General features: G+C 51.0%; 1 protein-coding gene across 1 annotated transcript in view; it reads left to right on the top strand.

Moving 5' to 3' along the window:
- LOC8030804 (piezo-type mechanosensitive ion channel component-like) overlaps positions 1–11,706 on the top strand; it is a 48,281-nt gene extending 36,575 nt beyond the window's left edge. Inside the window, exons 9-11 of the mRNA XM_042290279.1 lie at positions 5,815–6,146; positions 7,028–7,303; positions 11,369–11,706. Of these exons, the coding sequence (XP_042146213.1) occupies positions 5,815–6,146; positions 7,028–7,303; positions 11,369–11,639 (879 nt within the window). The 3' untranslated portion in view covers positions 11,640–11,706. The remainder of the gene's footprint in view (positions 1–5,814; positions 6,147–7,027; positions 7,304–11,368) is intronic.
- The last annotated feature ends 908 nt before the right edge of the window (positions 11,707–12,614 follow it).

The raw sequence follows: 12,614 nt of genomic DNA, 5'->3' as shown, positions 1-12,614 counted from the left end.
CTCGGACTGGTTTACTATGGGATTTGCCTCTTTATGTGTGTGAGTTGTTGTGCATGTCACCATATTCTCAAATGAATATTTTACTCAGGTTGACATGGTCATGTGACGGGTTCTAGCAGCATGTCATGAATATTTGTCAAACATTTTCAATATATTTTGATTTCATGTTGCCAGATATAAACTCGAGACTAACTGATTTTTTTACTGTACACTTCCATCAATAAATATTTGTAAACCATGCTAGTATAGAGCATTTCACCCTACTTTGCAATTTCTGAGCATAGAGTGATTTGTAAGAAAATTAAATATGAACTGATATATAAAATGTTGATTGCAAAGATAAAAATTGTATGCAAAAGAGGCACCTTATTATCAGCTATTTGCATGAATTACAACTGACATTATAAAAAACTAGACTGCTAACAACTGTTGCTTTTCAAGCAGAAATCTTACCTGTACATTATGGACAGAGCCATATTTAAGCTTTCCAAAACCATTTCACAATATTTATGTAGCACCCTCTTCCTGCAACCTTCTCACATTCTTCACTAAATGTAGGGTGCAACACGAAACAGCTCCCTTTTCGTTAAAATTATGAGGTTTTATTCCTAGTTTTAAAAGTGTTAAAAGGGTGTAGCCAAGGGCGTAAGTTGCAACAACACCCCTTTTACACCCTTAAAGGTGTAAACACTTTTACTGTGTAGTACGGCCGAGCATCACTGGCGTCAATCACCACGATAGCGTCAATGGCGTCACGGCGTTGCCCACCACCCGCCAACAACCACGTTGTTAACAACAAAACCAGCGTTCTGCACATCTAGGTCGAGATGTTCATTTTCTTTTTCTTTTACGTGTGGTTCGATTTTGAACGCTTCCGTTGCGGTTTTAACCGAAGCTGTTAGCTTTCGTTGACTTAGGAAATCAGTATCCTAGCACCTATATAAAACATTACTGAGACTAGCTTAAGTTTAATCAATATATGAGAGACGTCTTGTTTATGTTCTTCCAAAACACAAAGCCTGAAATATCCAATCTTATCCGATTTAAGCACAAGCTGATTGGGAAGCGTGTCTAGCGTGGCGGTTTACTAAGCTGAGTGCATTGATGCACCTATAGGTTGTTAAGGTAGAGAAGGGGGCTTATGGTCGGTGTACAAGTATACACTGGCTGGGTAACGGAGGGCGCGTCTTCCGGGACGCGCCCTCCGTTACGGAGGGCGCGTTATGTGCGCCCGATGCACCCGACTACAACTTTTTTTTCTTCGAATGCAGTTGGGAAGTAAATATGTGGAGCACTAACGGAAAAATCGCGGATGTGGTATTCGCGCTAAGAGTGCCGCGCAGCGACAGAGCGGTATTGTTAGCGCGAAAATGACGTGGGCGCTGTTTTCGTATTTTATTTTCATAGAACAACGACGGGCACTATATTTTCCCACTTCTGGTAATGTTCCAAATGAACGTATCACACGACAGTGTTAGTTAAGACAATAGCCTTTCAAGTCTAACGAAAAAAAAAAAACTGAATAAAACGGTGATCGTTTGCTTGCGCTAACAGTGTTCGAGCGATGCACGCACTAATATCCTGCCAACCACTCGCTCATGATGCTTCTCTCGCTGCCCGTCGTTATGCCAAAGTTTCGTCAACGCGATGAAAGTTTAGATTATGAATGTCCCTGCGGCGAAACTGAAAATCAGCACTTTTGGCCGAACACTTGCCGGCCATGTTTATGTCCACGGCGGCCAAGCTGAAAATCAGCATTTCTGGCCAAACACTCGCCGGCCGTGTTTATGTTTCCGGCGGCCAAGCTGAAAATCAGCACTGCTGGCCAAACACTTGCCGGCCGTGTTTATGTCTCCGGCGGCCAAGCTGAAAATCAGCACTGCTGGCCAAACACTCGCCAGCCATGTTTATGTTTCCGGCGGCCAAGCTGAAAATCAGCACTACTGGCCAAACACTTGCCGGCCGTGTTTATGCCTCCGGTGGCCAAACTGAAAATCAGCACTTCTGGCCAGGCGCTTGCCGGCAGTGTTTATGTCTCCGGCGGACAAGCTAAAAACAACTAGTTTGTGGCCGGACCCTTGCCGGCCTTGTTTGTATCTCCGGTGGCCAAGCACTTAAAGTGGCCAAGCTGTCCAGACACTGGCCAACCGTCGGCCGATCGAAATTCACTTTCTGGAGCTGCTTGGGCTAACGCTGTCGGCTGTCAGCTTCGCCCGCCCGATCGACTAATTGTTCGGAAGCAGTCGAGCTGAGCAGTGCGGCTTCCTAGTTCTCGGGAGTGGGATCAGGGTGGGAGGGGTGGATGTTAGGGTGAGCTGTGCAAAACCACGCGGTGTGTGATAAGGATGCATATTGCTCGCAGTGCGGACATTCGGCTTTGTAGCTTGTAGGGGAGAATTTGTGCAAGAGCGCTAGGTTGCGGAACGCTCCTGTCTGGAGCTGGCGCCAAGCGACCGCGTCCCCTCTGTTGAGGTTTTTGTGGGGCGGGGTGTATTCACGCCTCTGGCCACGGTGGTAGGCCCTGATTTCGGAGTACCTGTTTCGGACCGGAATAAAGTATGAATCTAGCCCTAGTCGCAATGTGGCGGCAGGAGCGGCCCGGAGGGTGCATGCTCGGGCATTGGTGTCAGCGCACCGATTGCCTTTCACCTCGTCCTGTCCTGGGATTCATATGAGTTCCACTGTGGGGAAGTCATGTCGGTCTCTCTGGGTGAGGTCCTTGAGTGCCTTCAGCGAGACACGGCCTGCTAGGAAGCGACGCGGTGCTGCTTGTGAGTCGCTCATGATGGTGACGTGATCTCCGAGTACAATGGCCATGGCGATGGCGAATTCCTCTGCAATGGTCGTATTAGAGGTACGCAGCGACGCCGTGATTCGGGCGCTCCCAGTTCCATCCACGACGCATATTGCCGCTGCATTCCGCTGATAGGCATATGTGGCCGCGTCTGTGTACAAGACATCAGCCCGTTTGCCATACGCCTATTGGTAGAATCTTGCCCCAGCTTTGCGGTGTTCCGCGTGGAGGGTCGGGTCCATGTTGCGGGGGATCGTGTGCGCCTTGATTTGGCTCCAGATGTGTCTCGGGAGGGGTGCCGTGGTGTCTTCTTTGTCCCATTGGAAGGGAATCTTGAGCGACTCGAGGACCTTTCTGCCAGCAGGAGTTTGGGCAAGTTGGTCTCGTTGAGTGGCAAGGTGGCTGTCCACCAGCTCCCTAAACGTGTTGTGGACGCCGAGCTTGAGTAGCTTTTCTGTGGAGGTGTAAGGGGGGAGTCTGAGGGCCGTCTTATACGTTTTGCGTAAGAGGACATCTAGCTTATCCTCGTCTCCCTTGGTGAGATTCAGATAGGGTGTGGCGTAGATGATGCGCGACACTACCAGGGCGTTAATCAGTTTGATCGTGTCGTCTTCTCCGAGGCCGTGCCGCCGGCTGACGACTCGGTGCGTGATGCGTCGAATCTGGGTGACTTGGTTCTGGAGGAGTGTGAGGGTATGGGTCGCCTTTCCGTCCTCCTAAAGGTGGAGTCCTAGGACTCTAGCACGCGGCATTACGGGGATTAAGGAGCCGTCGTCCAGGAAGACTTGTATCTCGTCTCTGGGCTCCGACTTGCGGCGGGACCTTGGGGTCTTGCAGACTAGGGTCAATTCCGATTTGGCTGCCGAGATGTGTAGGTGACCCTGGCGTAGGTACCGTTGAACATCGTCGACTGCCGCCTGAAGCGTGTCCTGCTTCGCTCCGTCAGACCCAGACACGGTCCAGATTGTGAGATCGTCCGCGTACAGAGAGTGTTTAATGTGCGGGATGCGCTCCAGAATTGGGGGCAGCCCGCTCATTTCCAGGTTGAACAAAGATGGCGAGAGCACCACGCCCTGCGGTGTGCACCTATTGGGGGTATGACGCCCGTGTGGAGGTCACCTGCACCAATGGTGGCTGTCCTGTTCCGTAGAGAAGTCACGCAGGTAGTTGTACATTCTGGAACCGCAAATGGTGACTCTCGGGTTTCGGAGGATTAGTTGGTGGCCCACATTGTCAAAAGCTCCCTTGACGTCCAGAGGGAGCACCGCTTGGGTCGTCGTCCTGAAGATGGGGCCAGGGGTGTCCTTTTTTAGCTGCAGCATGACGTCCTGGGTTGACAAGTGCTCTCTAAATCCAAACATGGTGTGCGAGAACACACCCGTTTTCTCCATGTGCAGCTGCAGCCATTTGAAGACGACCCGTTCCATCAGCTTTCCCACGCAGGACGTGAGGGCGATTGGTCGCAGGTTGTCGAGGCAGAGCTCCTTCTCAGGTTTGGGGATGAGGATAATTTCCGAGTGTTTCCACTCCCTGGGGAGCTCGCCGTTCTCCCATACCTGGCTGATATGTGTGGGATTTGCTAGCTACCAACACAGGTACCGATAGAATAACCAAAGTGTTATCTCAACAGCGGCGGCGATCTCAAAGGAGACGTCAAACCTAGTAGCGCGGTCCCCACATCTCCGCGGTAATATAGACGACGTTTAGGGCTACATTACCACGGGTCGGTTCGATAAATTACCTCCGTCGGTGCCAGTGATCGTCTACCTTGTCTCACTCTCTCGAATATAGTGGAAGAGAAGACGTACCAAAGTAAGGACAGAGTCCAAGAGCATTTACTACAACACTCTTCTTAATGAACTACAATGTCCCCATCCCAAATGCCCCCCGCGCCGGCAAGGTAAGAAAAGGTCCTTACCTGCCAGACGCGGGGTTCCGGAGAGCCAAGATGGGGGAAGCATCGGAGAAGTCGCCGACACACGTCCGATCTCTTTCGCGGTCACCGGACGAGCCCCTTTCCCGAAAGCGGGAAAAGAAAAGGCTAAACCTCCTCGCCAGCAGTGATCCGCGTCCGAGCGGGGGAACGGAAAAAGGTCCCTCCGGGAGAGAGAAGAGGAGAGACCCCAAGCCAGGCGGCCCTCCGCCTCACGAACAGGTCGGAGCTCACGGCAAAGGTGGCCGAGCGTTATGACCCGCGGCCGTTATTATAGCCATCGGGGACGGGGGACCACACGAATACCCACGTCCAACACACGCACCGATGGAATAGCCAAAGGGTTATCTCATCAGCGACGGCGATCTCAAAAGAGTTGTCAAGCCTAGCGCGGTCCCCACATCTCCGCGGCAATATAGACGACGTTTAAGCGGGAGACACATGTACGACGAAACCTTCCGATCCGACGTGCGGACTGCCGGAATGACCTTGGGGGGGAGAGGGTTTTCGTAGCATCGGAGAGCGTTGAAAACCCTCGCCTCCGACCGTCGTATTGCGCGGTCGGACGTCGGATCGGACGGTTTCGTCGTACATGTGTTTCGCGCTTTAGGGCTACATTACCGCAGGTCGGTTCGATAGACTACCTCCGTCAGTGCCGATTATCAACTATCTTGTCTCACTTTCGAATATAGTGGAAAGAAGACACCGCTTTGAACAGTAAAATTATGCGATTCGAGATAGATCTCGGAGCTCAGATAAGCTATAGAGACCTTTGAGAAACTTTATTAGCCAGACATGCAGACACCCTAGCGCGAGGGTATAAAAAAAAGAAAGAAGAGCCACGAAGCTCCGCAGTTCGGCGCTTCCTGTCTGTTCCTCCCTTTCTTGTCCCCTCGCTACAGGGTTAATATGTATATCATTAACTAGCTCGCTTGTCTACTTGTTTTCACTTAATTAGCCAGTTGTGATGGACAATCCTCCCCTCCCGGCCGCAAGAGAAGACCACAGTGTCCATCGGGGTTACAGAGCCATCACTTGTGACTGTATAGAGCCGACTGCAGTGTAGGTTGCCTTTATCGCTCCGCAGGCGGAGTACAAGTCGAGTGCATTGGCCCAGGGCTTCCTGACAAGCCACGACGTGTCGGACGTGTCCCTGATCACGCTGAACGGCAACTCGACGGCCGTGTGGACCGTGAGCCCGCCGAGCAGGAACGCCCTCGTCGAAGAGCTCCGCAGCTCGGCGGTCACGCTGCGGCTCAAGTGGTCTTTCACGCGAGACGTAGACGACGAGACCAACGCTGAGAAGCTGGTGGAGAACGAGCATTCGGTGCAGCTCATGGACGAGGCCGTCCGGATGCGCTTGTCGAACATGCTCACCGGGTCGGCGGAAAACGTCACCGTGCCCCCAATTCTGCCCAGGTTTGTGATGCCCATGCCGCGCGTGCGATGAGCTTTCAAGGTGTGAGATTTCTCAGAAAGTCCTCGGCGATTAGGCAACGGGCGTTTCATTTCCCCCCAGAAATATTTTGGCGATCCAGATTCGAGACATGCCACTCTCAGTACGCGGCTCATGTCTGTGGCACATAATTCTGCTAACATGGAAGCACGTTTTATGTTTTGGGGCAATGTGTGCACAACTGGTGCGCTAGTCCTGATAAGGATTTTCACGTGTGGGCTGGCAGTTCCGGTCGGTAGACTAACTTATGCTTCTTTGTGCTGGGAAACAAAATCAGACAGCCACACTTGACCTCCAGGTCTTGCCCCTCTCATCCCCTATATTCACGGTCACCGGTAGCTTAAGGAGATCAGGGTGTGGTCTATTGCGTTATAACACTTCCTACTTCATTCTCCGGCATGCCGAAATAGTATTGACTGCAAAAAAAAAAAAAAAAGCATGATTAGGATTTTTTAATAGCGACCATGCACCTCCAGGGCGTTCAGGTTCCGTTTCGATCTCTGGACCGCAAAGTGGAGGGTTGAAACCCTGCAGGTTGTCATTTCCCCAGAAGCCTTTGGGGCGTCGCTGATAGTTTGTTTCTTCGCGACGGAAACCCTCAACATTTTATTTCAAATAAAAATTAGCGCAGTAATTATTTACCATATATAGAGCCGTATTTATAATTTAATATAGGATTATGCCAAAGGCCCGGCAAAGGCGATGGAGACTTACCGGGCCGTTTTCAGTCATGGCGGATATATGCAGGACTCCCACGGCTTGATAGATATGTATTCATAAGGAAGAAACATGACTGACATCAAAGAAAAGTTGGCACGCCTTGTCTTTATCCCATCCCCCTCAGGTACCTGCTGGTGCCCCGTAAGGGCAAAGTGGAGGTAGTCCGGGCCCTGGACATTCCAGGACTGGACACCTACCGGCGCCTAACGCTGCGCCTGCGCAACGGGGCCTTCCGGAACTTGAGCTCCGAGAGTGACTGGTGGGAGGTGACTGAACGCTGCACGGACACGTACCCGTTTCCATTCCTGCGCGAAGACAAGCAGGCCTGCACCCACCTGAACCTCGTCATCTTCAACGAGAAGGCATTTCCCCAGGCGCTGTCGCAGATCACGAAATACGGGTAAAGACACGGCCACAGGGACGAGTAAACGCCTCCTATGGTCGCTGAAAGCTCATTAGAAACACCGCTTCTTACGCTTCCTGCTTTGTGATTCGTTCTTCGGTGTTCACATCGGCTGACGATAACTGTCGGTGGCTATGCGGAGCCCAAGTTCGTCTGCTTCTTGCGCATGGGTTGCAGTGACGTCTGGACGCTGAGCTCTGATTGGAAGGATAGTAGGTGGATCTCAATGCTATCGTTACCTTGAGGTCTACCCCCTACCCTACCGATCGGAGCCAATCAGAGCTCGGCATTCTGACGTCCCGGCATCCCCTGCGCAAGCAGACAAACTTGCGCTCCGCATACACCAGATAGATAGATAACAACTTTAATGTTCCACCAGATAAGGAGACCCCTAGTCCTCGTTCCCGGCATGCAGGCCTAGGATACGGGGCCCGGGACCTCCACGATTAGAAGCAGGCAAAGGTTTTGGCTCTTCGCGGCTTCTTCCTCCAGGCGGATGGCTTGCTGCTGTGGAGCAGGGACCTCGCTCCGCAGCAGGGCTTCCCAGGCTACTCTACAATTTATATTTGCTTTAGCCCCTGAGGAGCTAGCACATTCCCAGATTATGTGGTCAAGGGTCCATCTCGCCCCACAGTGCTTGCACTTATCGTTTTGTCTGTCATCTATCCGAACATGGTATGCCCAGACTGGGTTTATGAAGTTCCCAGCTTGCAGGCGCCGCCATGCGACTGCCTCCCTATTGCTTAGACTTTTGTACGGTGATGGCACCTGTTTCCTTTGTGGTCTATAATTTTCGACAATCTCCGAATAATTTTGCAGACGATCGTCCATGTTCCGGCAGTCGGGCGGCTCCACAGTTACCCGCAAGTAGAGAGCTCGGGCTAACTCGTGGGCGGCCTCGTTGCCAGGAACGGACGTGTGTGCGGGGGTCCAAATTAGGCTAATTTTTCTGTTTAGTTGTCTACCGGTCAGAATCCTTGCCGCTTCCGGCGAGATCCTACCCTTCCCGAAATTCCAGATGGCCGTTTTGATATCTCTAATAATAAAATTGCCTTTCGTTCCAACGCAAGCGAGCGCTATCGCAACTTCATCAGCCGTTTCTGCGTTGCGACTTCTAATGGTGGCGGCCGATACGGGAGCACCTCGGCCGTCAACCACCGAGGCGACCGCCGCACCCGACTTGCCACTCGCCGCGTCCACATACGCAACCGACTTGCTGTCCATTAAATCGAAGCGTCTGATTTGCGCTTCTACTCTCATCTCCCTCCTCTCCGTATGAATATGGGATGCATGTGACGAGGGAGGGGGAGAATTATTAGGTTTTCTTGGCAGTCCTGCGGAATGCTTGACTTGACTCGTAGTCCCCTATTTGTTTGCAGGCCTACCATCTCGAGGATAGCTCTGCACGCGTGGTCGTTCGGCTAAGTCTTTCGAGCAGCGAAATTCTGACAGCCTCCGCTATTTCGTCCCAGGTATTGTGCACTCCCACAGAGAGGAGCGTCACTGTGGAGGTGCTAATTGGTAAGCCCAGGGCCCTCTTTGTGCATCGTCGGATGAGCGAGTCTAGTTTCCTTCTCTCCTCCGACCTGATGTTTAAGGAAGGCGTGGCATAGCTCGCGCGGGTTATTACGTATGCTTGAATTAGTTTAAGCAAGCTTCTTTCCTTCAGACCTCGTCCTTTAAGCGCGACCCTTTTAAATATTCCAAGGGCTTGCGTGGCAAATCTTTCTATAGCCTTTTGATTGCCCCATTATTATATTCATTCTCCTGAAGGAATAGTCCCAAGGTTCTGATCTGGTCTACCTTTGGAACTGGTTTGTCCTCAACTTTAATGCTAAAATCCCAGCTGCGTTTGTATCGGAGAGACTTTGGGTTATAGACGAATAATTTTGATTTTTGCGGAGAGCAGGAGAGACCCCTATTGGCAGCATAGTCCACGACAGTGTCTGTCGCCACCTGCAAGCGCTCCTCGTAAATACTGGAATTCAGCCCCTTTATGCTCCTCAGAGCTGCTGGGAGGCTCCTCATTGCCACGTTGAAAAGGAACGGGGAGAGAACCGAGCCCTGCGGCGTGCCCCTGCTCCCTAACTTTAGTGTGTGTGACTCAATGTCTTGGAACTTTATGCAGGCAGTTCTGTCTGACAAAAAGTCCTTGATGTAGTCGTACGTTCGCGTACCTACCCCAATTTCTTGGAGACCGCAAAGGATCGCTTCGTGTTTAACATTATCAAAAGCCTTTGTCAAGTCCAGGCCGAGAATTACTTTGGAATCTCTAGAACGCGAATCGATTATGTCATGTTTGAGTCGGAGCATCACGTCCTGCGTGCTCAAGCCCGGCCGGAAGCCCACCATCTCGCACGGCCACAGGTCGTTTTGCTCCATAAAGCGCGTCAATCTGGTCTGGACTACGCGCTCCATCAATTTCCCCATGCGTGAGGTTAGGGAAATTGGTCTTAAATTTTCTAGTCTAGGGGGTTTGCCCGGCTTTGGGATTAGAATTACGTTTGCCGACTTCCACTGCTGAGGCAGGTGGCCTTTAGTCCAAATATCTTGCATGTACTCCGTCAGAGTGCTGATGGAGTCATTGTCCAGGTTTCTTAATATTTTGTTAGTTATCTCGTCAGAGCCCGGGGCCGATTTTCCGCATACACCAGTGCGCGGCTCTGATGTCGCGCCACTGCGGTGGCGCTACTGTCGGTACGGCGCACGCTCAGACGCGCTTCACTTGATGCGAATCTCGTTTCTGCGCACGCGCAGCACCCATACCTGGTGGCGGCAAACGAGAACTTGTTTGTAAACAGCGCTTTGGCCAGGTAAGAAAAGCCGTGGTGCTGAATTTTTGACGTCACGTTGAGAAGGCTAACGCGGCGTACAGATTGGACGCGAGTCTGCGTCAGCTTTCAGCTGAGGCTCAGAGCATAAGTCTCGGCCGAATGCTGACGTAGAATTCGGGTCCAATCTGTGCCCCACTACGGCTTTCTTTAGGAGAGGCGGACACGACTTCACGTGCTAGATGGGGAATGTCGACAGTGCGTCGAGGTAGAACCGGTTCAGAAACACCTTCTCGCCGCTCATAACCATCGTTATACGTGGCTTTTCATTGACGTCACATCAGTCGCCTATGTGGTCGCCTTACTGCTGAGCGCGTTCTCTTTGGAGCACAGACTTCGCACAACCGAATCTATTTTATCGGCAAGGACATCATTGAAAGAAAACCTGAGACTGGGACAAATAAAAAGAAAAACAGACAGCACGACACACAATTTCAAACGTAGCTGAGTTTATTCACAGGAGGAAGCCAATAAATACCCGTCCGCACAAAAACAGGTAGAAAGAAAGGTGGACCGAAAGAGACCACTCCAACGGAGCTAGACAGACAGACACCATCCCCACACAGACAGAACCGCCACCCGGAAACACCACCGGCTCCCAAGGACCCGGTGGTGTTTCCGGGCGGAGATTCTGTGCCGCGCTGTCCGGGTTTTTTTTTTTTTTTTTTTTTTTTTTTTTTTATTGTTACGTTTTTTTTTTTTTTTTAATAATAGTTCCTAACCAGCTCGACTTCGTACTCTCCCTCCCTGCAATGGGAATGACCCAGAATAACGACCTCAGTTGTGGAACTCCCGCGAAAAGGGATACCCCCTCAACCGGCTCCCTGATTTACTTCAGTCCACCTTCCGCTCTGACCTCCCGTCGTTTGAAGCGCCATCTTGAGTTTTGTTTCAAAACTGCGTTGAAACGCCATCCGGACGCTATGCTTCGAAACATACGTTTTGCAGAGGATATACTGCAGTTATCATAGCAACCACCCCCCCCCCCCCCCCCAAAAAAAAAAAAGAAGAAAAAAAGCAAACATCGGTGTCGCGTTGAATGACGGGAGTTGAGCTGTGGGGGGAGAGGCGGGTAGCATCTATGGGCAGTTCCATAACTGAGCTAGTCTAGTAACGTTGCCACCAGCACGGGACAAAGACGTCACGTGATAACCACTGACTTTAGACACATGGATAAAACTGTGCTGGGCTCCCATATTCAGAAGCTGACTGTACCCTTTGCTTTCTACAGGATCGTGGGCTTATACACGACGTTCGCGTTGGTGATCGTGCGCCTGCTACGGCGCATCATGGCGGGCATGGCTTTCACCATCATGTACGACGACCTGCCCAACGTGGACCGCGTACTCCAGCTTTGCCTGGACATCTACCTGGTGCGCGAGAGCAGGGAGATGAGCCTCGAAGAGGACCTCTTCGCCAAGCTCATCTTTCTGTACCGCTCACCGGAGACCCTCATCAAGTGGACGCGGCTCACTGACACCCAGCTGCAGGCGCGCCGCTAATGATGGTTCCATCGGTCTCGCATCAGCGCTTGCCCTCTGATATCACACCTTACGATGTGATCGTTAGGTGTGTTTGCCTGTGTGCACAATGAAACTTCAGTGTGTGCTGTGTATAAAGTCGCTTAACGAGCTTGTCGCATTGACGCAAGCTGGCATGCATACGCAATGAAAAGAGAGAAGCTGGAAGTGTTAGTGTGTATGTGTGTTTTTATTACAATGTGCATAATCTCTCAGGCCCTCGGTATTGCTTTGCTTCGTTATGATTGCACTTTGTCTTCGCTTGTGCTATTACGAGGATCTTTTTTTTTAGTGGTTTTGATTTTTTTGTTGTTTTTTGCCATTTCTACTATTCTTAGCTTCAGCTCTGACGATGTCCATTACTCACAATGTGACGTTTCTTAATTTATAATTAATTAAACATACCGCGTCTAGAAGTGACCATCTTATAGTCGAGTCCTGGTATTTAATAAGCACTGTTATCCTCCTTTCACCCTTAAAAGGAAAGGGTATGGCAAAAACTTTTGTACTTTGCGCGAACATCGCTTAGAACGAATCCCTGACGTAAAGGATCAATGAAACACGCGTTCGCTCCCCCCCCCCCCCCCAACAATAAACGTCTTAGAAAAAAATAAATGAAAGGCGAGCAGCGTTCACTTCCTCAACTCGAAGCCAGAACAAGCGGCCCACTGATCTGGAGCCGATTATATGCCGCCAATATTGATTAAAGCCACGCATTGAGAACGTTGTCAAGCACAGAACACGCGCCGAGTTCCATACATTTTTAGGGTTCGGCTATTGTCAATGCAGCGATTGAACACTGGCTACTACCCGAATGCTTGTCGAGCTATTGATTATCACGAGCCCAAATCGAGTGCCCATTCAATGCTCGGGTCCAATCTGAGCCGCTTTCCAATGCCGTCACTGGGGGATACTGGGACCCCCACGCTTCGTGATAAAACTTTACAAAAAAAAAAA

The sequence above is a fragment of the Ixodes scapularis genome, unplaced genomic scaffold, assembly GCF_016920785.2.
Source record: "Ixodes scapularis isolate PalLabHiFi unplaced genomic scaffold, ASM1692078v2 PGA_scaffold1__304_contigs__length_218370807, whole genome shotgun sequence".
Taxonomy (NCBI): Eukaryota; Metazoa; Arthropoda; class Arachnida; order Ixodida; family Ixodidae; genus Ixodes; species Ixodes scapularis.
The sequence above is the reverse complement of the archived record's forward strand: the minus strand, read 5'-3'. Positions and strand labels throughout refer to the sequence as shown.